At 35.6% G+C, this 24,686-nt stretch overlaps 3 protein-coding genes across 4 annotated transcripts; 1 reads left to right on the forward strand and 2 right to left on the reverse strand.

The window, feature by feature from the left end:
- Positions 1-1,808: 1,808 nt before the first annotated feature.
- LOC132052490 (uncharacterized) lies at positions 1,809-12,042 on the forward strand. Its single transcript, XM_059444055.1, has 8 exons — positions 1,809-1,964; positions 2,072-2,269; positions 3,732-3,967; positions 4,935-5,628; positions 6,050-6,392; positions 6,563-6,657; positions 8,286-8,480; positions 11,100-12,042. Exons 2-8 carry the CDS (start codon positions 2,087-2,089, stop codon positions 11,865-11,867), a joined length of 2,514 nt encoding a protein of 837 aa, XP_059300038.1. The 5' UTR covers positions 1,809-1,964; positions 2,072-2,086; the 3' UTR covers positions 11,868-12,042.
- Positions 12,043-16,192: 4,150 nt separating this feature from the next.
- On the reverse strand, positions 16,193-18,901 carry LOC132052491 (small ribosomal subunit protein uS2-like). Of its 2 annotated transcripts, none has more exons than XM_059444058.1 (5): positions 18,672-18,901; positions 17,390-17,652; positions 17,114-17,311; positions 16,749-16,944; positions 16,193-16,569 (listed from the first exon to the last, which is right to left on the reverse strand). In XM_059444058.1, the coding sequence occupies exons 1-5, from the start codon at positions 18,805-18,807 to the stop codon at positions 16,469-16,471; spliced, it is 894 nt and encodes a 297-aa protein (XP_059300041.1). In that variant the 5' UTR covers positions 18,808-18,901; the 3' UTR covers positions 16,193-16,468. The 2 variants fall into 2 exon arrangements, with proteins under 2 accessions (XP_059300041.1, XP_059300040.1); XM_059444057.1 differs by having other exon boundaries at positions 16,193-16,572.
- Positions 18,902-22,164: 3,263 nt separating this feature from the next.
- LOC132052492 (probable aquaporin TIP3-2) lies at positions 22,165-24,686 on the reverse strand. The gene is made up of 3 exons (XM_059444059.1): positions 24,382-24,686; positions 23,549-23,799; positions 22,165-22,815 (listed from the first exon to the last, which is right to left on the reverse strand). Exons 1-3 carry the CDS (start codon positions 24,512-24,514, stop codon positions 22,423-22,425), a joined length of 777 nt encoding a protein of 258 aa, XP_059300042.1. The 5' UTR covers positions 24,515-24,686; the 3' UTR covers positions 22,165-22,422.

The following is a 24,686-nucleotide window of genomic DNA, read 5'->3' on the forward strand; positions in this document are numbered from 1 at the left end:
ACTTGAAATAATATATTAAAAGACATAAATTATGAAAAAACTTAAGAAATATTAATAAATTACATTATAACTAAATCTTTTATGTATAAAATGTTTTAAAAACTTATATACATGTAATGTTGAGTTGGTTTGGTTCGGTTTGATTTTTTTTAGTTAAAACCAAACCAAACCAATTATGATCGGGTTTTTTTTTTTCCAACACCAAACCAAATCAAACCAAATCACTAAGCGGGTTTTTTTCTCGGTTTGATTCGGATTATCGGTTTGGTGCGGTTTGTCGGTTTAGTTTGTATACCCCTAGTTCTAATATTTAGTCATACATTATTCGACCTTACAAACAAGACAAACTACCATCTAATATTTGCAATAACTTATAAAATTTTAAACCATGATCTAAAGTTTTCTCATAACATTTTCAATTCGGAAAAGGGCCAAAAATACCCCTCGGGTTCAAATATACCCCTGCCGTTATACTATTGGATCAAATATACCCCTCCTCCGTTAAAGTTGTCCAAGGTGGACATCATATCTTACGTGGCAGTGATATTTGATGAGGTGGATGCCATGTGGCATTGCCACCTCATCACCCCTAACCCATTTTGTTCCTTCCCACATCCACCACTAAAATTTCACCATCGTTGCCACCATTACCACCGTATTATCCATCAATGGTGACTAAATCTAAGAGAGAGCAATAATGGACTTAAAATGAACCTCAAAGTTTGGGTTAATTTGTTCTTTGTCGTGAAGTGTTGGTAGTGGAGAGGCAGAGAACAGACATATGAATACAGAGTACTGTGTATACAGAGAGCGAAGAGAAAAGGAGCATTAGTAGCTGATGAGTCTACGAAAACCCTTTTTTTCTCTCTTTTTGGAAGAAAAAAGAAAGGCTCTTTAGCTTGGTGGCATGCACATTTGATCTGTGTTGTCGTCTCGTGTTTTACCCATGCTTTTATGGTGGTTTAGTTCAAATGCAAAATTAATACTCGTTTTGTTAAATTTTTAAATTGATGTATAATCTTTAGAATACTTAAAACTTCAAGGGACAGTTTGGTTACTGGAATTAGGAGATTATCCAATATAAAATGTAGGATAAAATAGTTTACTGGTAATTAATTGTACGCATTAGCTAAGATCAAACCAAATTGTTTATACCATTTGTTAGTAATTATGTTAATCCCAAAATTTGAGGTTCATTTTAAGTCCGCTATTGCTCTCTCTCATATTTAGTCACCATTGGTGGATAATACGGTGGTAATGGTGAAATTTTAGTGGTGGAAGTGGGAAGGAGTAAAATGGGTTAGGGGTGATGAGGTGACAATGCCGCGTGGCATCCACCTCATCAAATATTACTACCACGTAACATATGATGTTCACCTTGTACAACTTTAACTGAGGAGGGGTATATTTGATCCAATAGTACAACGGCAGGGGTATATTTGAACTCAAAGTATAACGAGGGGTATATTTGGCCCTTTTCATTTATCAATTTTCTCAAAATGGATCTTTACATCATGCTCTAAAAGTTCCATAAATTATATTAAAAAAATTAAAAAAATAATCATTAACTAAATAACTATTCCAAAAAGGACAATCTACAAAATATTACCTGAAAAATGCCTATCAGTGCACTTCGCCCGTTTTTTCCTGATTTGGACCAGGACAGGTACGAAATAAGAATGATGGAATAATGATAGAAAACCAATACAACTAGCATGGACCACACCGGTGGAATATGAATAACTCTGCCAAAAAATATCTAAAATAATGTCTTTTTCAAAAGTAGACTATTTAAGGAAAATAAGTAGTAGTACTTCAATTTGATTTCTTAAAGCTCCGAAAAAATAACCCCTACAATTTGAAACGCGTTGGTCAGAGTTTGTTCAGCAACTGCTTTAACCCATTAGATTACTTTATCCCACAATTTCGTTTAACTTTAGTTAAACCGTTTCTTCCTATTTACGGTAACCTACGCTCCTTACTTTCTTTCAACTTGAAAGATCCAAAAATCTCATTAAAAAATAATGGATTTGTGACACTGCAAAATCTGTTCTTTTTTGTACAAATTTAGGAGAGAGGAAAAAGGATGTTGTTCTTCTTTATAGTGTTTGTATTGGGAGCTGTAACAGTACTTGTACTTGAAGCTGTTGGTGTGGTACTTTTGATTCAATGGTTGAATCGTAGAGTTGCTCGTGAAGTGGATAAAGCAAAACCTGATGGGTCACTATCATCTACCAGGGATTTTGATTTTTCGTTGTACCAGAAACAGGTGTGTCATTTTACTTGCTTTAATGTTTATGTTGTTCAGTTTGTCAGCTAAATTAACTAGATTAAGTCATTCTTTTTGGTACACAATAAAATTTTGGAAATGACATTTAAGTGTCCCAAAAAGAGTTTCTTTACTCTGTCCCAATTTAATTTAAGTGTCTTGTCTGTTTAAAAAAAAAGAGCGCATCTTTATATATTGAATAAGTTGATAATTCAAAAATTAAACTCCCTCCCTCCGGTTTTGCTTGTCCACTATGCTAAAAATAATTGTCCAATTTTACATGTCCACTTTGGAAAATCAAGAGATAATTTATCACTTTTTTCCTATTTTACCCTTAGTAATTAATAAGTCAAATTTTCCAATTCCTTTTTCCAAACATGTGCTTTTTTTGGGGGGGGGGGGGGGGGGGGGGGGAATATGTGAATTGTTGGAACCCATAACTTAATTAGTTGGCTATACATTTTCTTTGATAAGCTTTAATGATTTCAATCATTAGGTAATTAGCAATAATTAGGGGTAAACTTTTCATGCTATTTTTGGCTCCTTAATAAGCGTGTAAAGTCAATATGTAACAAGTAAAACTGGACGGAGGTAGTAATTGACAATTCAAAAATTATACTCCCTCCATCCCAAAAAGATTGTCTTAGTTTGACTTTGGCACGGAGTTTAACAAAAAACATAGTAAGACTTTTGATGTGGCCCAAAACAAGTCTTACATATTTGTGTGGCTGTAAATCATCTCATAAAGTTAAATTGTTTCTAAATATAGAAATGTGTCAATCTTTTTGGGACAAACTAATAAGGAAAGTAAGACAATCTTTTGAGGACGGAGGGAGTACATGGCAAGTTTATAACCACAAGATTCAAAAGACATTTTAGCACATTATACACATCTTTAATTTAGGACCACAAGATTTAAGAGTCTTTCTTTATTTGTTAAACTCCGTGTCTAGTCAAACTAAGACACTTAAATCGGAACGGAGGGAGTAGCAATTTTCCCATATCTAAGTAGTGAATAAGTGCATTTTGAAATGTTGGTGTGCAATTAGTTTGAAATTTTGGGAGATAGCTAAGTGGTGGACATTTTGAAATGTAGGGAGTATATGTGATTTCTTGGCCGTGTGTGTGAATGCGCCCGGTGGCTTTTGACCTGTTGCATTCAATTCAGGGAGATTGATAGAATGTAATTTGAACGGTTGAATGTATATATTAGATTAGATGTGTTTTATGTAGAGTCTCTGTGGATGTATTAGATGAGACTTAGGCGATTGATTTATATCCCTAACCTGCTATATATACTTGCACATTGAATACAAAGTGTGTGTTCAGTTCGATAATTTCTATATAGCATTAGAGCAGATAGAGTTTTTGGTTTCAAGTCTCACCACTGCCCATAAAGGTAGTTCCGCTTGCTTGGCCCAGTTTCAACTTACTGTATTGTGCTTGTTGTTCTGTCTCCCAGGGGATAGTCTGGGTTCTAGAATCTGAAAGAATACCAAAGGCTCTTCCAGTGGACAAAGCCTTGACACAGCAAAAGGCCAAGAAAGAGATCTTAGAGATTACACCTACTCAGAAATTTGCCCAAATCAAGGATCATCATCTTGTCCTAACGGAGTCAGATGGTTCCCATGTAGAAATTCCACTGAAGGGTTGCACGATAGCAGCTGTTTCGGCCTCAAGCTTGTCCTCTAGAAAATGGTAATTTCGGAAGTACTATTATATTTTGAAATGATTTGTGTTGAATCGCCACACTATATCTTTTTCTGGTCGTTTAAGTTGGTTTGTCTCGCTGGTTTCAAATATAAATCATTGGCAAGATTTATATGGCACTCGTATTCCTGTTCTAACAATTTAATGAATTATGAATATATATATAACTTAGTTTTGGAGGCATCAGACCTGGAAAGAGATCTCTAGTCTCTAGCTGCAATTGATCTATAGGCTATGAACTTTTGTCGTTTGATGCTGATGCCATGAAAGCTAGGTTATACATAAAGATGAGTATAAAGCATTCTTCATAGTCTGTATGTGAATTGATCTGGTGGTTGAAAGCTGCAACAGACATATATGCCTACATGTATTTTGTAGTTTCATAGAGTGGAAGTAGGTTGGTCATTTGCTGATGTGTCTAGCTAAAGCAAATTTTTTCTTGGATTTACCGTATGAAGTTCAACCTCAGGTCAAGATTTTTGGGTATCTGCAGATTTTATTCTAAACTAAAAAAGCTAAAATTCTTTTAAAGGTGGGCTAAAACATTCTTCTTAGTTTGAGCTTGAAATAATCTGGTTGCTGGAAGCTGATTTGCACAAATTTGCCTATCTGTAGTATAACATTGGGTGCAAGTAGGTCATTTGCTGCTCGGTTTTACTAGAAGTATAAAATTTTCATTATAGTGCTTGATGTTCAAATTTTGGTTGTGTGATTTTGGGACTGCAGAGTTTATTTAATAAGAAAGATAAAATTCCTTTTAGAAGAAGTAGACAGAAGATAAAACACCAAATAGCCTTTTTCTCTAGTTTCCCATAATATTGTATAGTACTTCTTATTTAGATGTTAATATCCTTTTATTTAGCACCCGGTTAAGTAAGTGGTTTGTCTAATTGTTTCGCAAAGATGTGATAACAATAACTTACAACTTCAATTGGTGTTATCTGCTCCAACACAGGGCGAAGAGATATCCTATCAAAATAGAGAGCAAAGCGTCGACTTTATATGGAGGAAGTAGAATACTTTACATTTATCTTGACACATGCTGGGAGAAAGAAGCATGGTGCAAATCCCTTCGTCTTGCTTCCTGCAAGGACAAAGAAAAACTGAAGTGGTTTGCCAAGTTGAACGTTGAGTTTCAAAATTACCTGGTGTCATTAAATGCAGGTTATCCTTCATTTATGAAACCATATTCAAGCGTTGGTGTTGATTTAGGTGATAAATCAATTAAGCTTGATGGTTCCTCAAAAGTTCGGCAATTTCTGAAAAAGCTTGCCAAGAAAGCTTCTAAGAGTGGTCCAGAAAATAAGGGAAGCTCCATTTCAACGTCAGATCATGACGAAAGGAAGATAAGTGAGAGAGCTCAGTCCTTCCAAGACCTTGCTTTTGCTGGTGGTGGCGTCAAGTTGGCTCCAACGCGCAAGCCTCTTGATTGTTCTACTAAGGATGTTGTAGTGCCTTCATCTACATCTACATCGACATCTACTGCATCAGGAAGCCGGAGTCAAATGTCTGTTACTTCTGATGCAGATTCTGATGACAGAATTTTTGGTGATGAGGGAACTCTTTGTTGGAATTTGTTAATATCCCGTTTGTTTTTTGATGCTAAAAGAAACGACCAGATGAAAACCTCCTTGCAAGCCAGGATTCAGGTTTGCAATCTCCTTTCTCTTTCCATTTGTATAGGCTTTTATCTTGGTCTAAGCTTTTTGGTTACTGACATCTTAATTTGCTAACTATTGCTTCTGAAGCAAATGAACATCCTTTTGCAATTAGTACTGTAGGTGGAAAATTAGCAATTGATTTTTGTCAGCTGCAAGTGTTTGAGTAAGAAATGGATTTGGTTCCATATTATGTAACCTTTCTGTTTTAGAAGTTGGGTCTGGAATGGTTGATTTTCTTCTCTTCCTACACAAGCTACCATGGCAGGAAATTTGTTTAATGCTTTATTTGAAGCTTTGTAGGCTTGTATGTTTTATTGCGACATTTTATGCAGCTTCCGTTGTTAGATTAAATTAAAAAGAAATTTTCTTCGTCTAACTGACCTATGATTCTGTGTGTTCTTACTTGTAGAGAACGCTGTCAAATATACGAATTCCCAGCTACATAGGCGAAGTGACATGTACTGGTGTTAATATTGGTAACCTTCCTCCCTATATACGTGCAATGAGGGTTCTTCCCTCAGACATGAATGAGTATTGGGCCTTCGAAATTGATCTTCAGTATTCTGGTGGTGCAATCTTGGATGTCGAGACAAGGGTTGCAGTTCAGGACCTTGATTTACCTGAAGGGGACGAACCAGAAATAGAATCAAGTGATCATGATGTCAAATATGATTTACTAGAAGGGGCTGAGCAGTTTGGAAAACAAAAGCATTCTGAAGTGGATGTTGATAAGATGGACCAAACCAAGGAAGGTAACATTTTCTTTGATCTTCTCAGAAATTTGGATTTTGCAATCAAAATATGTTATTTTGGTTGAGCATGCTTAATGGTTATTTATGCAGTTTTAAGGAATAGTCAACTATTTCTAAAACAAAAATATTTAGATAGTAATGGAAGTGTATTAATCAGGTGAATTTTTCAGATGGGATGAGAAGCTCCAATAGCACGCCAAGTGTGTCGCCTCAAGTGTCTAAGTGGAAGTCTATCTTTAATTCTGTTGCCAAGCAGGTCTCACAGGTTGGTAACAACTTTGTTATTAATATAACGGGCTATTCAGTTTGTACTGATAGGGTGGAGGGGCTCACTTAATCCTTGTTTATGTAAGGGGTAGAGCAGTTTAGTATCTCGTAAGGCTCATATCCTTGATGTCAAGAGTTCAAGTCTTGTCTCCACAACATCTTGTTTGGCCGAACTATTTTAGGGTTGATTCTTTAAGTAGTAAGTAATTCCCGCTATTCACTTTTGGGGGGTTGAAGGAAAAATACAATGTAGGGGAGGATAGAATCACCACACTATCACACCCAGTAATACCAAATCCTTAAACTGGTACCATTCTGGGACAGTAATTTAATTCTTTACATAGGGGCATCCTTGAGCATTGCACTGGCTGGTGTTTAAGAGGTGATCAGATAAAGGAAAATTGATGCCAAGGTTACAGTTTAATGGTTAGAATGCAGGGATACAACTATTTTCTTCCCTTGAAATTTTTTGTACATTTTTGCAAAATAACTGCTGTTGGTTCATTGTAAATTTTCAGAAACCAGTAGTTACTATATATTATAGTGCAGATTCTGATTGTGATAGATTCGGAAGCTAAAAGATAAAGAAGAACAACCAACTTTAATGGGGAAATCAACTACCAAATAAAACCAAAGCACAAACTAGAATAATTGAATTTTTAACTATTATAATATGTCAATATCTAAAGAAACAAACTAAACTAAGCTAGAAAAGGAATTAGTTATGTTACCTTAACTAGAATAAAGTTGCTAATAGGAATTAAGATACTCTAAGCTCCCACAAGGGTTTCTTTCATCCAAATTCATTCTAAAAGAAAGAACACAATTAAATTGGGTATTTACAGTTATGACAACCAAGAGCCAAAAGTACGAAGATGCACTTAATAGTTAGCCACCAAGAAATGACCTAGAGGATTCTTGTCACATGACCCTTTGATTCAAAGAGATTAATTGGCCTTGGGTTTCCTTGTTTGATTCCCTCACAGTCCTTAAAATCCTTCGAGCTAAATCTTGGAGGTCTTAATTTCTTAGTTTGCTTCCGTGAAAATGTTCGACTTGAGGGATTCGTAATAGAAAAGGTCTACTTGAGGGATTCGCCTGACTTGGGTTAGTTTCCTAATATACATCAGATTGAGTTCGCAAAAATCTACAGGTTAACTTATGTTTATGTAACCTACATCCTAGAATATTTGTGTAAAATACAGCAGAACTTCGGCAGTGCTCTTTACTTCGACTTGAAATGACCTCCTTATTTTGTTACAGAGCAGGAACCATAGTTGATTTCATTCAGTTGACCTTAGTGTCCTTGTTACTTTACGAGAATAGATAAGGGCAGGTGAAACGATGATGCCCCGAGGAGAACACAGTATGAAGTATGGTTGAGCAATGGATTCTGAATGAAAAAGGATTTACTTGTTATACAATCATGAGAACTTCTGATATGGCAGCATTATGCTACTGCATGTGTTGCTTAGATTATTAGTGATTTAATCATATTGTGCCTGATGACGGTTTTTGAATTTATTGGCGCATGTACTGATAGAACATAGTGTCTTATTCTTCTTGTACTGTAACAAATTGTGGAAGAAGCTCTTTTGCATTCTAAGCATATCTGGAAATCACCAGGTACCACTCTCGCTGGGGATTAGGGTTGCATCCATTCAAGGAACTATGAGGCTATACATAAAGCCGCCACCTTCAGATCAAATATGGTTCGGATTCACATCGATGCCCGATATAGATTTCCACTTGGACTCTTCTGTTGGGGAGCATAAGATCTCAAGCGGGCATCTGTCTTTGTTCCTAATCAATCGGTTTAAGGTCAGATTGAGAATTTATCTGCTCTACAATTTGATTATGTGATTCAACTTAATCATGTTTGAAAAAATTTCAATCTTCTCATTTTAGCCTTTTACATTGACTTAATCGTGATCTGAAAATTTTACCAATGTGGGTGATTAAGATTGAAATGTGTTAACCTTTGACAGTTCTAACACTTTGCTAGCTTAAATCCATCTTCATTCGGTTAAGGTTTATAAAGATTATTTGTGAGAGACTAACAGTAGTGGGTTAACAGATCGCAAGGTATCCTCTTGAACTAAGGAGTAGAATATTGACACAAAATATCAAGTACTGGGAAAAAGCACTTAGCATTTTAGCAATCATCATTACGGAAATATATAATGTCGAGTGATTGGAGATTCCATGTCAAATCCAATTCTATACATAAGAGTACTACTACTATTACAACTACGCCTTAATCTCAAACAAGTTGGCGTCAAAGAGTACCTTTCCTAAAAAACTAGCCAGTTATCTGTAATAGTGGATATTTCCTATGATAACAAAAGTATTAAAAAAAAAAAAAATGATGCACTGAATATTGAAGAAAGTATCTTCCACTCCAATACTTTTCATATAAGAGTCATATTCTTTCCTGATTCCTTTGTTGTTGTGTGACTGTAGCTACCGTAGTCGGTGGACCCCCAAAAGATCCATGGTTTGATATTGTCTACGTGAAATTTGTGTACTTTAAATCGGTCTCGGAATAAGTAGGATGTAGTTGGAAACTGTAGACGAAAGGTTGTTTGAGATCCAGGGACAGGAGTGATTCAGTTGCTGAAATTCATTTGAAGAGAGATTAATGGAAGGTTATGTAACCTTCAACACAAAATGCATGAGCTCAATACAGTAAGCTTGCATAACTAGTTTGTTAGATCACTTTTTTCCGATTAAGTAATAAATTTCATCAAAAGAACGGCAACAACGTGTCCGTGTACAAGAAGTATACCACAAATAGTAATTCTTACAAAAAGACACTGTTTTCTATAAGAGACACCCATTTTCTATACATATAGGAACTCGTGCCTGCACCAAACAAAATAAGGGAAAAGAGGCTATTCCACAAGTGTACAAAGTCTTTCTCAACTCCATCAAAAGCTTTCCTATTCCTCGTACAGTCCACAAAAGTGTTAGAGGAGCAACATACCATGCTCTGTGCCGTCTGTGAAAGGCTCAGCAAAACATTGTTTCTTTTACAGTGCCCAACATCACCCACTCAAGTCTTAAACATCTCAGAATGCCTCACCACAAACAAGACACTACCCTACAATGTGAAAGGAGGTAATTCACATCTTCCCTTGAGCCTTTATACATAAAACACTAATTAATACAAGTAATCTTCCTCTTCCTGAAATAGTCCGCCATCTATGTTACCAGTCTCAAAAAAAAAAAAAAAAAAAAAAAAAAAAAAAAAATCTCCGCCATCAAGATCACGCGCTCGCAGCTAGCCAAGTGAAAAAACACACCTTTCTCGATACCTTAGGATCCACATTGAAATATGTGGAAAAGCTGATCAGAAGTTTCTTATAATAGACTTAACAGAAAAGACGGCATTTTCCCCCTCCCCCATCTCGATGCATCATGGCTATCCTCTGAAGTGCTTTGTTTGTGAAGCAATTCGACCAAATTTGAAATTCTTAAGCCTCCCAGCCTTGCAAGTTCTTGTTTTTTGATCATTTCTTTTTGATAAGTTACTAGATTATTTTTGCTTGTTTCATCCCCAACCACCAATGGCTTTGCTTCTATGTATTGTTTTACAACATTAAGATGCTTGAATTTGATATACCTTTAAAATTAACAGAGCAATGTATGCAACATTTCCGATTATATTGTTCTCTTTTTGTCAACCATAGGCTATATTATTTGCTGAAATGGTAATTAATACTCTTAGGGCTCGTTTGGTATGATGGATAAGCAAAAATAGTCCTGGGATAAAAATTAGTGCCGCCTTATCCCACGTTTGATAAAATCCCGGATTAGTTATGCCGCTCATTTATGCCCACGTTTGGCTCATTTGGTTGGAAAAAAAACTCATCAATATTTTGACTCATTTATGGATGACTCATCCATGTCATTTTTATTATCCTAGATATGACACGTGGCCTTCAATTAGAGGTCTATGTGTTTTAATTAAACTTGACCACCAATTTTAAATACCAAATTAATAAAAAATCCGACCCATACACCTCACCCACCCACAACCATAATCTAGTTGGAGGCCACGTGTCATATATGGTATTGTAAAATCAACTTTAATGAAATATGGCATGGATAAGTCATTTTTATTAACGAGCAATGGCATAAATGAGTCAAACTATTGATGAGTGGCATAAATGAGCCATTTCCTATAGTTCGATGGCATAAATGAGCCTTTCCTATAATTCGATGGCATAAATGAGCCAAACTATACGAATCCCATTTCGATAGGGATGGCATATTTAAGCCTTTTCCGTAGTGGTTTTTTTATCCCACCTTGAGGGTGGAATAACTAATCCCGGGATAAGTCGTCTCCAACCAAACGAGCCCTTAGTGCTGATACCAACAAAAAACATAGGTGAGATTTCCTTCAGAGGCTTAGCTGATTCTTCATAACTAATGCAGAGTGCTATTCGCGAAGTACTGGTACTTCCAAACTGTGAAAGTGTATGCATCCCATGCATGTTAGCGGAAAAGGATGACTGGGTCCCTCGACAAGTTGCTCCATTTATATGGCTTAATCGAGAAGCTGCAGGTAATAATGCCAACAAACAAGAAGCACCCGGCTCCCAACCTGCGGATGCAACACGGGTGACTGCAGTTGATAGGGGAGGGACCAATGCTGAAAGCAAAACTGAAAATCCAGGAAAAACAGGATGGACTACACAACAAAGCAAGTCATTGGATCCACATGCACTATTATCAGTTCCTATGCATAGTCCAGACACAGGAAGCACCACCGGTAATGCCGAAAGCAAACAAGAAAAGACAAGAAAAGTTGGAGGGGCTGCACTGCAAAGTAGCAAGTCATTGGATCCACATGCGTCCTTTTCAGTTCCTACAGCGCAGCCTAGCGGAAATAACCAGCCTTTGGAAGAACTGAAGGAACCGTTGTTGAAGCATGAGGAACAGCAAGACGGTCACCTCAGGAGTATAGAGGAGAACATAGAATGCCAGTCATCTTCTCGACAACTGGTATTGCATGAGGAAAAAAGTCAAATTAATGGAGAAGATGATACAAAGTCTACAAGAATGGGGAGAAGGGCTAGGATGTTTGGTTTGGGGAAAAAAATGGGGGAGAAACTGGAAGAGAGGGCACGTCATATAGAAGAGAAGGGGAGAAATTTAGTTGAGAGAATGAGGGTCAACAATGAAAAAAAAGGAACATTGTAACCAATTCATTTCTTTGCACTAGGCCAGTCCCCGGTGTATTTGTTATTGGTTATTTGATGTTTCATTTGTGCTTTGATGTTCATGAACGAAATCCTCCATTGCTATGCATGTTTCAGTCGCATAGGTGCAGTACAACTGACAACCCTCTGAAGGAATAAAATCAAATTGAAAGCTCCATGCTTTTCTTCTGTCGTCTGATGGTTCATCTTTAGTGCCAGGAGGAAGAGTTCTTGAGTTATACAAGTTCATTTCAAGGACTAAGCAAGCTTTGTCGCTCTTATTTGGTTAGTCATGGAGAAAGAGTTGTTAGTAAAATATTGCTCTACATTGATTGTATAAGCTAAAGTGATTATTTTTGTCATTTTACCACGTCTTTCCCATTGAATTGAGAGATGTTCTCATTAAAGAAAAACTCAAAAATTGAGCTTGCATATTCAGTTTTTACAAACTCAAAAACACACACCTTACAAATGTTCAACGTCATACTTTGAGGACTAGGTTTAACCAAGCCTAAGCTTGAATAGACTACTTAGGTAATTTTTTCACTTTCGTCTTAAAGCGTTTCCTTGTGACAATTATTGGCTCCTGCCAATGGAAGAGGGACAAAACGAAGATAATTTTCAAAAGGAAATAAGTGAACCAGAAAGAGTTGAAAAATGAACGATGACCTGTAGAAATTGTCGGCAAAATAAAAAATGAAAATAATCTAACAACTTCACTTTCCTTATATTGGTCATTCTCAGCAACTGTTTCAAAAACAAATGACTTAAATTCAAATATACCCCCCGTTATACTTTGGGGTCAAATATACCCCTGCCGTTATACTTTGGGGCCAAATATACCCCTCATCCGTTAAATTTGTCCAAGGTGAACATCCGATCCTACATGGCTGCCACACATTCGATGAGGTGGATGTCATGTGGCATGCCACCTTAACACCCCTAACCCATCATACCTCCCCCTCTATTTGTTCTCCACCACTAAAATTTTCTTCCCCTCCACCACCATTACCGCCATTCAAATTCCAAGCAGCATCACTAAGCAGATTTCAGCAATGCTTATGAACGAGTTTAATATTTCTATTTAATATTTTTGTACCAAAAAAATAAACAGATTAAGAACATTGCAAGGTAAAACAAAATAAATGCCTTTGTTCTTCGAACAGTAAAAAGTTTTCTCATAATCAATAACCCCAGAAACAATTTTCTGTTTGCTAATTCAAGTCCAACTGAACAAAAATTAAGATATGCAAAAACAGCAAAAAGAATCGCAATCCATAAGCAAATCTTACACGAACATTCAGATATTAATCAATACCAATCCATAAACAATCGCAGCAGAATCAATCGAATAGAAGCATTTTCACTAAGCATTTTGAAATCTGCTTAGTGATGCTGCTTGGAATTTGAAGAGGCGATCATGGTAGCGGTAATGGTGGTGGAGGAACAAATAGAGAGGAGGGGTAAAATGGATTAGGGGTGTTGAGGTGGCATGCCACGAGGCATCCACCTCATCGAATGTGTGGCAGTCATGTAGGATCGGATGTCCACCTTGGACAACTTTAACGGATATATCTGGCCCCAAAGTAGAACGGCAGGGGTATATTTGACCCCAAAATATAACGAGGGGTATATTTGGCCCCAGTATAACGAGGGGTATATTTGGCCCTTTTCTGATTGTTTTGGACACTAGTTGACTATTTTTCCAATAAAATCTGTATTGTCAAAGCACATAAAATGTGATCAAAAGCATTAATCTTCTAAAATACATTAAAAGATTACACAAAAATATTATTGTTCATACAAAGTAAAGAACATAGGGTGTGCTCAAAATTCTTCATTTTTTCGGTTAATGCCATTAATAATATGGGATAATTTCATAAACTTCCCCTCAGATTTAGTCTCATTACACTCACTTCCCTTGTGGTTTTGAATATTACACTCACCTCCCTTATTTTAAAACTCTTGTAACCAAACTTGTTTTAATGATAATCTTTCAAGGACATTCCAAAAATGCCCTCTTGATGCATTGATTACTTAATACTCCGGATCAAAAAAAGTTTTCACTTAGCCTTTTTTTCTTGGGTCAAAACAGTGTCCACTTATTAAATCAAGAAACAATTTACCTTATCTTTTCAGAATTGCCCCTATTAAGTGTTATGTGACCAAATCCCAATGCCTATTTAATTAGGGGTAGTTTAGTCAATTTATTTCTTTTTTCTTGGAATGAGTAGTTTCTTAAGCGGTGTGCAAATGGCTAAGTGGACTCTTTTTTTGATCAGGAGGGAGTACTCCACTAACTTGGTGACCGAACAATATTTTGTACAGGTTTCTAATACTATATGTTTGATTTTTTAGCTTTATTTTTTATTCATAAGAAAAATCAGCCTGTGTAAAAAATAAATTATATTTCAAAATCTAAAGAAATCACAAGAAATTACAAATATTAATTGATGGGTAAGTCCTTTTTGGGGATATAAAATAATACATGCATGCAGAAACTGAACTTCGTACTCGGCTTACATATATTCATATAAACATTACTTCTCTCATCTAACATGAGATAATACATTTTTAGTTTGATAAATTTTTGGATTTAAGAATAAAGGATAAATCATTCAAATATAAAATCTATATGGTGTTAACGTATGTATCAGACAATATTTTATCTCTCCAATACTAAACTGTATTTACTTGTAATAAAGTATCAACAACCTCTTATACTTTAAATATTGATACGTAGATGGAGTGGAAAAAAATACATCTAAAATTTGGAATGTTCGAACTTCGAATACAGCAAGATATGTAGTTTACAAGATGATAAATAAATGCATTAAATGAATAATGGCGTGGAGAGGAGTGACGTAAGGAAGAATATTTCATGTCTAAACTAGAGTTATATACTTTGAAGATTTTTGTTCCAAAATTCAGCATTCAATAATAAATGCCACGTAAGGGCAATTTTGGAATATCAAATAAGTGTTGCAGGGCGTCTCAAAATATTCGTCGCATTTTTCATTTGCACACCCTTTTAGAAAGCATTTATAATGATAGCATTTTGACTATTTTACCCTCTTAACATATTTCATCATGCTCTCTCTCCTCAATAAATATCTACTCCATTAACGGTGAGATCCTTTTAAATGTTGTTAACTAATACAAGGGTAAAATGAAAAAATTACTTAATTTTGTCTTGATTAAATAAAAAGACAAATATTTTGAGATAAGTATTTTCAGTAACGACGACAAATAATTTAAGACGGAGGGAATATCATTAAAATAAGTTTGGCTATTAAAAGTTTAAAACAAGGGAGGTTAGCGTGATATTCGAAACCACAAGGAAAGTTAGTATTATAAGGATAAACCTGAGGGGAGGTCTCTAAAATTATCCCTAATAATATCGATTTCCGACTTGAATATAATCATGCCTTTGCAAAGACCACAGATACCCGTTGTAGGAACACGAATCGGTGAATACACATGAGGAAGATAAATATTTACGTCTGCATACAACAATCAACAACCATTGGAATACTGACGAGACGGTGTAAGGAAACTAAAACACCAAGCTTCTCGTTCTGGCAAGCTACATGGCAACTGCATAACTAGCGGATACATCTTCCATTTTAAGAAAAAATATGGTGGTGTTTGGATTTGCTGGTATGCAAAAATCAACAATTCACCAAGTACATGCGGCCTAGTACCACCAGTTACCACCCAGGCTCCTACCAGCATGGGCAACTCTTTCCAACATAGTCATGATCGCTCAAAGAACATCGTATAGAGAACGCTAGAATTTCTCGTGTCAGAATTGCTGTAAAGCTTCGAAATTCTGCTCCTTAATCCTTAAACAATTTAGTCCAACAGAGAGAAAGATATGGAAATGCAAACTCAACAATTTGGTACAATCCTTTAGTGCAAGAAACAATGAAGCTCTTACTTTTTGCATAAATGACAACATGACTGGAACAAAGAATTATAAGTACAGTTTTAAGTTACAACCTGCCCTAAAAGCACTCAACCACGACCATGGACAATTACAAGGACCATCTGTAGAGATTTTACGTTTCTAACAACAAGGCAAGTGAGAAAATAACATAACACCAGTATAAAATATAAGTAGTGTTTTAAGAGGGTAATAAACAGTAGTATAAAACCTTAAGTCACACTTTGCTTGCCAAAGTTATTTTTTTAACATTTAAACCATTATTGAGAGCCTCATTGACATGTTATGGCAAAATCTGGGTATGCATTTAATCTAGTAGCAAAAACCCCAACTTCTACTTGAATAAATTATTTTAATCAATGTCCGACATAAGAAGTAGATCAAGTAAACCCTCCAAACATATTGGATAAAGGAAGTAATAGAACCTGCTGGTGTTCAATAGTTTTGAAACAGTAACCAAAATTCGAATTTCAACTCTTGGCAACAAAACAACTTTTAGATTCTCCAAAAAGCCCTGCTCTAGCGATAATTAAATAATTCAGTACATCCAGGAAGTCAACCCTTTTAACTGTGCCATTAAAAAACACATCTATTGTAGTAACTCACAAAATCTAAACTTTCTCCAAAATGGATGAAGAGCTTTAACGAAACAGGTTTCAGTCCCAGCCTGTGGCGCCAGTAGTAGGGGCAACATCTGGCACGGGAAGGGGTACAGGTACAGGTGCAGGTGCAGCTGCGGCATCCCATCCTCCATCAGCTGCTGAAATTCATCCAAGGAAAACAAGGCAATGTAATTAGTGCCACCAAATTAGGACTGAACAACTATAGCAAAAGATTATCAGCTAAAAAATCTCAGAGCTTTTAAGTTTCAGTTGGGATTGAATTTTGTAGAAGACAATACCAGGAACCAATTTCATAGTATAATAACAAACTAACCTCCATCTCCGGCCCAGCCACCAGTTACTGGAACAGGTGCAGCGACATCTGCAGTCCATTGGGCCTCAGGGATTTGGCTACTAGACCAGTCACCACCAAGGGCAGCCCCAGCTGAGTAGTCTGCATAATCTAGTGCGGGAGCTTCCTCTTCTTGCTCCTTTGCCTCTTCAGGCTCTCTGTAAAAGAAGAGATCAACCTGCAAAAATAGATATGAACAGATGTGATTGAAACATATATTCAGTAACAGACTGCAAAAGTAGCATTAATAATCAATTAAACTCCAGAAGAGCGAACAACCATCAGCAGCAGAACAAAAAATGGAATTAGAGCTAAGACAAAATAAAATGGGTAAAGATGATCTTTACCATGACATCCCATTTATGTCCTTGACTAATGGCCCCACGCATCTGCAGCACCATCCTTGCTAAGATCCAGAAAAGAACACCAATACTGTGTTTTCCTTTGTTATTCGCAGGGATACCAATGTCAACATAGCGCATTGGAGAATCTGTGTCACAGAAAGCAATAGTTGGGATGTTCCCAAGAGCAGCTTCCTTGATTGGCTGCAAAGTATTCAAACAGGTTATAAATCATTGCCAAGTTTAAAACGAGAATATTAATATCAGGATAAAAAGTAAAACCTGATGATCGGTTCTTGGGTCAGTGAGGATCAGGAGTCTCGGCTCACTGTATGAGGTCTGAAGCTGATTGGTAAAAGTACCAGGGGTGTGACGTCCAGCAATGGCATGTGCACCAGTATATTGGGCAAACTTCAAGACAGCTCTCTGTCCATATGGCCTTGCAGATTGCACGATAATGTCCTGAGGGTTCTCAATAGCAACAATCACCCTGGCAGCCATTTGAAGCTTTTCCCAAGTCTTTCCAAGGTTAATGATGTAGATACCTAAGAATATAAATATGCTGGTCAAGAAAAGCAGAGAAACAGAACAAACCACTGACAAAAATATTGTCCTGATACAATGATTTTGAAAACAAATATACTGGCTGCACAGAGCAGTAACTAAATTCAACCAAAACAAAATGGAAATCCAAAATACATTTTATGGAAGTAATAAAAATAAAGTGATTGAAATATTGCAGGTAAGAGAATTCCAATATGAGATAAAATGATCGATGAAAAATAATGCATATATATACATATATCATCTTTTTAAACATGAAAAGTCAAAACATTGAAAAGATTATCTGGAAGAGAAACCATTAATTCCAAACAGAACAACCTACAGTCAATGCACATTGTATATAAGTTTTGGTTTGACTTTCCACAACAACACTTCAACCCCAAGTAGTTAGGGCACCTATATGACTCCTGGCTAACAATTCCATTATATCAACATGACTAATGAATTAATAACAGGCTCTAGAATAGTTACCCTATACCTGTAACTATCATTGTCATTATTTCTTTCTCAGGCTATAAGACAAGTGACTATAAGGCTATAACTAATTAATAGGAGTCTAACAGTTCAATAAAGTGCACCTCTACAACAATCTCACTGCATGTTTTACCACTGGAAAAATCACCAATTTTGAGGAAAAATACAATACTTCAGCATAATTAAAAATGGGCGGATCCAACCATGTAACTATTGAGAGTCAACATACATTTTAATGAGGTAATTAAGCCCAAATGACTTGCAATTCTGAAGACTCCTATGATTTCACATAGAGAAATGTTCCAAACATCTACTGTAAAAAACATGACAATAATCATCTAGAAAATTTTATGTTACTTACTTTCCATTTACCAAAACGATGTCCTTTAATACAAACATGACAATAAACATCTGTAAAGCTTATGCATAAATCCGTGCTAACAGATAGCTGCTTCTAACATAACAAAACAAAAAACAAAGAGAATCAAGGAAATGAGACAGGTAATGAGGTTAGAGACTATAATACCATCATTGCGGCGCTTGAAGGCGTAACGCTCCATTTGGAAGTCACAATTCTTAGTACCAAGGTGTACTTCAGCAGCCAACATCATCTGAATATCTGCTTCTTTTGTTGAAAGAGTTCTTACATCCTGTGTCGCCATGTTTGTGCTCTGTTTTCTTCCTCTTTCGCTTACTGCTGCTCTACTAGGGTTTGAGGCTTGCGGCAGATCGAGATTATCAACCACCTATCTATAAAACCCTTTTGTAATGAGGAGCTTCATTATAAAACCTTGCTATTATTGGGCTGGGCTATTGTGCCATTTGAGGTTTGTCGCTTCTTAAAATCCTAGACATTTAGTTGGGTAGCCACTTCTTAGACCGACATTTAAAGTTTAGCCGTGATTTATAATGTGATCTAATATACTACTCCCTCCGGATCAAAAAGAAAAGATCCACTTAACTATTCAGGACACCCCCCTAAAAACTATTTACTCCAAGAAAAAAATTTGTAAATTGACTAAACTTTCCCTAATTAAATAGGTATTGGGATTTGATCACATAACACTTAATAGGGTCAAATATGGAAAGATAATGTTAATTCTTTCTTGATTTGATAAGTGTACACTCTTTTTTACCCAAGAAAAAAGGCTAAGTGGATACTCTTTTTGATCCGGAGGGAGTAGTTACTTTTGACTTTTGAATGCGTAAATAAAATCTAAATAAAAATATTTCTAGTTAAAATATAGAGAGAGGAGGCGGGTGGGGAATAACATGCTGTAATTCAAAACTTTAACAAATTTCAAAACTCTATTTATATGAAACTTTAATGCAGTATGATAAAGTTTTGAACTTTAATATGTAAAAAGATACATCGAAGTTGGTTGATGCGGTACGCAAGGTTGGTTAATGCGGTACGTAAATGGACGCGTTGTAACGTAGTGGTGATACTTTTACCTTCTAGATTCTAATATATTACGCCCAGGATTATAACGATCTTGCCATCGGCAGACCCAAATCTAATGTCATGAAAGAGACCACGAATAACATAATTTTGATATTCGAAAACTATGACTTTAAAAAAATTTAGATGTTTTGGTTATAGAAATACAAACTCTATAATTCTTTTTTAAGTTCTCGAATTGTAGAATCACGAATTTTTCTCGCTTGTAAAACCATGACTCTAAAACTTTTTCCTCGAGATCCCAGTTTGTCAACCTAGATCCAGTAATGCTTCAATTTTATACTTCTCGAAGTATTATGGCAAAAGTTATTTGTCAAGGAAAAGTTACAAATTTTTATCAAGCGAAATTTCAAATTCACAACAAATCTCTCCAAACATTCTCGTGGCGAAGTCTGCAGCAAAATCTTTTCAAACTAAGCAACTGTGCTGAAAATTCACTTTTTAAATCTGCCGAATCAATCTTCTGCGGTCTTTTGTTCCATCATCTGACTTACGTTTTTCATGTAGCATTCAACGTTTCACAAATCAAAATCATTTTCTCTTGGGTCTTTCGTTCATCATCTGACTTATGTTTTTCACGTAGCATTCAACCTTTTCACAAGTCAAAATCAATCTTCTCTTTGGTTTTGTATTCTATTACCCGGCTTATGTTCTTCATATAGCCTTTTAATCAAATAATAATTTTAAAAAAATAAAATTGGTGCACAAAACATTTTGCATTAGCAGAATCCGGAGGAGGATGTACAACATTCAAATCGAAAGCCTTGATAATATTATGTTGGTACGTATATATATTATGGATACGTAAGAGATACTTCCTCCGCCTCAATTGAGGTGTCTTTGTTTGACCAGATACAAAGTTTAAAAAATATATAGAGACAATTTTCAATCTTGTGGTTCTAAATTAAAGATGTGTGTAATGTACTAAAATGTCCTTTGAATTTTGTGGTTTTAAACTTGCCATGTATGGTATTTGTATATTTACTAAATATAAAAAGAGACACTCTTTTTTGGACAAACCAAAAAGCAAAGCAAGACACTTAAATTGGGACAGAGGGAGTAATTTCTTTTGGACAAACCTCTAGCTATGTCTACCCCACTTAGCTACTAGGGCTATTCAAAAACGAGCAATAGCCGATAATCCAATGGCAAAATAGATTTATTGGCTTATTGATATCGGGTTATCAGATTAACGGTTAGTGAACAGATTGAAATTTATAATTAAAGGCTTAAAAATGCAGGGTACGGATTACTCAATATCCTTATAGTTGCAGTAGGCCCATGCTAAGCCCGGACCCAAACTCAATATATATATATATATATATATATATATATATATATATATATATATATATATATATATATATATATATATATATATATATATATATATAATTGGATAATTTTTAACAAAAAAATTATTTAATTTGATGAAAATATGAAAGATATTTATTTTATGCAAAAGGATACCAAAATTAATTTAATTCTTCATATATACTTTATGATTAAAGATTAGCTCCTAGTTAATCAAACATGATTATAAAGCTAATTCAGGCTTGTTTCATCATCAATACTATATATACACCATTCAATAAATTTTACTTTTTGTATTTGTAAGCATATGTGATCTCACTAAAGAAGTAAAATTTTGAAGGATAAAATAATGAGAGAAATGTTGTCAAATTGTTATTAATATGTTTAAATGTCTATTAATGAATGAGACAAAAATAAAAATATGCAAGGACAATTCAAAACGCACATGTAAGATTCATGTAGGTTTTCTGATGTGAGGACTGACAAAAAAACCCCTATTGAAATATATAGATTAGAAATTTAGAAGATGAAAATTGAAGGTATCTGTTTTATGTCCGAAAAGCTGGGCTGTAACTTGTTTGAATCAAATTATTTTGTACTATAATTTGAGGTTTGTTAAAAAACAGATATAGCATGCAAATTTTATCTGTCTACATCTTTGCAAAGTTTATGAGCTATTGCGACTTGTTTAATATCTCTAGGTCCAGGTAAGGGACTCATAGTGCAATCAAAAGCAATTGTTTGCGGTTTTCTGCTGAATTTGAAAGACTTGCACTTGATTACCTATTTCTATGTCCGATTTCCATAATATTTGAATCACATTGAGAGATGGTTTCTTTCTTATGTGAATTTTGGTCTCACAATGACAATTTCTTTTTCTTTTTCCTCTTGCAATTGTGCTTTCTCATCCTCATCTTTATGAATTTAATAATTAATAACAAAAATAGAGATGAACAATTAAAAAACGTCACATGTTACAGATTTTATAAGGGTGGGTTTGGTATGTGTGTGTGGGGGTGTGGGGGGGTGTGGTAAAGTAGAGGGAAGAAAAAATGAGATGATATAAGGTGAGAATTGTGTGTGAGAGAGAGCGATAGAGATAGATGAGATCTAGCTACTTTTTACTGATACACAGTACATCTACCTTACTTTTTACTTTAGAGTGCAAATTTGACTAGCTCTCTCTCTCCAAATGATATTTTCATCATATCACTACCATTCTTTGACTTTCACCTGAGAAAACTTTCTTTTTGCATTGTCAATTCATTGAAGTTGAGCTTCACGATAAAGCTACTCCAACATATACGTAACTACTAGCAACATTGCGTTGTTATTTAGAAGCTTACAAAATGTAACCAACTTAAATTAAACTAGTCTCCATACAAATGCATTAAACAAGGGGGGTTTAAAGAAACAACAAAACAACTTGACACATACAAACTTCACAAACAAAACAAGTCTCAAAGTACAGCACAAATCTTCAACAAATGTGCTAACACGTTTAGTAATCTTCTGGAGCCAAAGGCTGATGGAGAGTATGAACTGGAGCTTCATGAGATTGTATAAGCCCAAACTCATAGATAAGTCCAGCTATAGCTGCACCAATGAATGGGCCCAACCAGTAGATCCAGTGGTTTCTCCACCTCCAGCCCACTAAAGCAGGCCCAAAAGCCCTTGCTGGATTCATGGACGCTCCTTCAAAAGGCCCACCCACAAGGATATTAGCTCCAACTATGAAAGCAATGGCAAGAGGTGCGATAATGCCTAAACTACCCCTCTTTGGATCAATGGCAGTTGCATAAACGGTGTAGACCAGCCCAAATGTCATCACTATTTCCATCACAAGTGCATTCCCGCTGCCAACTCCTGATGCTACTGCGAATCCCACTGGTCTCTGAACCCAAAAGAAAATTGTGATAAAACTCCCCAAAAAAAAAAAAAAAAAAAAAAAAATTGTAAGTCAAGTGCCAACTAGTAGGATTCTTTCATTAGGAAAATCAAAATTAACAATATTTAAGTTATAACTGCATCAAATAAACAAAGCTGATTGAGGCGAAAAGAGAACCAGGAAAAATAATTAGTGCTAATGTTAGTACATCAGGGTGGAGCCACAGTGCAAGTTACGGTTCGGGGGATATATACCTATGGCTCAAAATTGTATATGTGCTTAAAAAATTCATTTAATATGTAAAATTAACCTATTTAGAACCCGAAAAGAATTCAGATCCTTAATCTATAAACTAAAAATCCTGGTTTGGCGTCCATCCGTAGGACATCAAATTGTAATTTAAATAAGAAAATTCAGTATTAGGATTAAAGTATTGGCCCCCTTCAATCTATGCAAACTTATTTAAGTGGACACGAAGTTGTATTTTTGATACTTGCAATCTTTAAGACACCATGTATACCACATCATAACATTTGTTGGCTATAGAAACTGTTGAATGGTGTAATCTTAAACCTACCATCAGACTTATTGGAAGTAAGCATTTGATTACCCTTTTGGTAAAAAAATATTTCCCTATATCGCAACCAAATATTAGAAAATGATACACTTGATATTCTAGAAAATATTTATAATTTTCGTTGCACAAAACACATATATCCAAGAGACTACTTTGTCTTACCAAGCCATCAGTAGCAAGCCTCAACAAGGCAGAGGCAACGACAGCACCTAGCAGCTGAGCAATCCAATAGTAGACGGCACGAAGAACGCTAACTCTGCCACCCACAAGAGCACCAAAGGTGACCGCTGGGTTAACATGACCGCCCGACACGTTCATGCTCGATGCTATAGCTGCAAACAGTGAAAATGCATGCGCCAGTGCGATGGCTATCAATCTTGACGCTCCTAAAGCTGTATCGGGGTACAACTTATCTGCACATACATTCATATATAATCAGTGACCTTTTTGATTGCATGCATGATTAGTAAATGGCGCTCTTCCCCCCCTTTTTTTTTTAATTGTTTGACTATCTCTAATTTAATTATTATTATTTTGTGGTAATAAAATGATACTTTACTGCACAGAATTTTGACTAAGAAAAATTAAAATATAAAAAAGTCGATGGAATTCAAAATCTACTTAAACATAGATAAAATATAATTTTAACCTTATATAGTATAATTTTTTGACAAATGAGATTAGGATACACCCCTTGCGGCACCGTAACTCTGCCTCGTTTTTATCTTTTAAAAGAAGATTTAACTTTAAACTTCTTACTCTTTTGTTGATGAGATTCTTCTCGGGAAGAGTATCTTGACATGTTAGTATATATCCCAAGTTTTGAAATTGTACTTTCAACATGTTTCATAAACTTCTCTTTTTTTCTTAAATTACTTACTTAGTGAGATGGATCATATAAAATGAAACAGATGAATATAGTATAGTAGTAAGTACAACTACTTTCTAATGCAAATTTCCAAACTCAGATTGTACTATAGCTAGTATTGAATTACCAAGAGCAAGAACAGAGCCTTCCCCTGCAAAGACGAAAATCAAGGTAGAAAGGAACTCGGATATGGTGGCACGAATGGAATCAGGGTGTGTGGCCTCATCCACCCTCCCAAAGGCATAACTGCGTGGCTGCATCACTTTTGATTACTCTAACACCACTTTACTTTGTTTATACCAACAGCCTTTACTAATCACAGCTTTATCACTCAAAATCTGTAGCTACCTTAATTTGAGAAGAAAAGATAAAGATGAAGAGTTGGGAGAAAGACGAGGCTATTCGAGAACGATATCGTCGAGGGGGTTATAG

The sequence above is a fragment of the Lycium ferocissimum genome, chromosome 4 (assembly GCF_029784015.1).
Source record: "Lycium ferocissimum isolate CSIRO_LF1 chromosome 4, AGI_CSIRO_Lferr_CH_V1, whole genome shotgun sequence".
NCBI classification, from domain to species: domain Eukaryota; kingdom Viridiplantae; phylum Streptophyta; class Magnoliopsida; order Solanales; family Solanaceae; genus Lycium; species Lycium ferocissimum.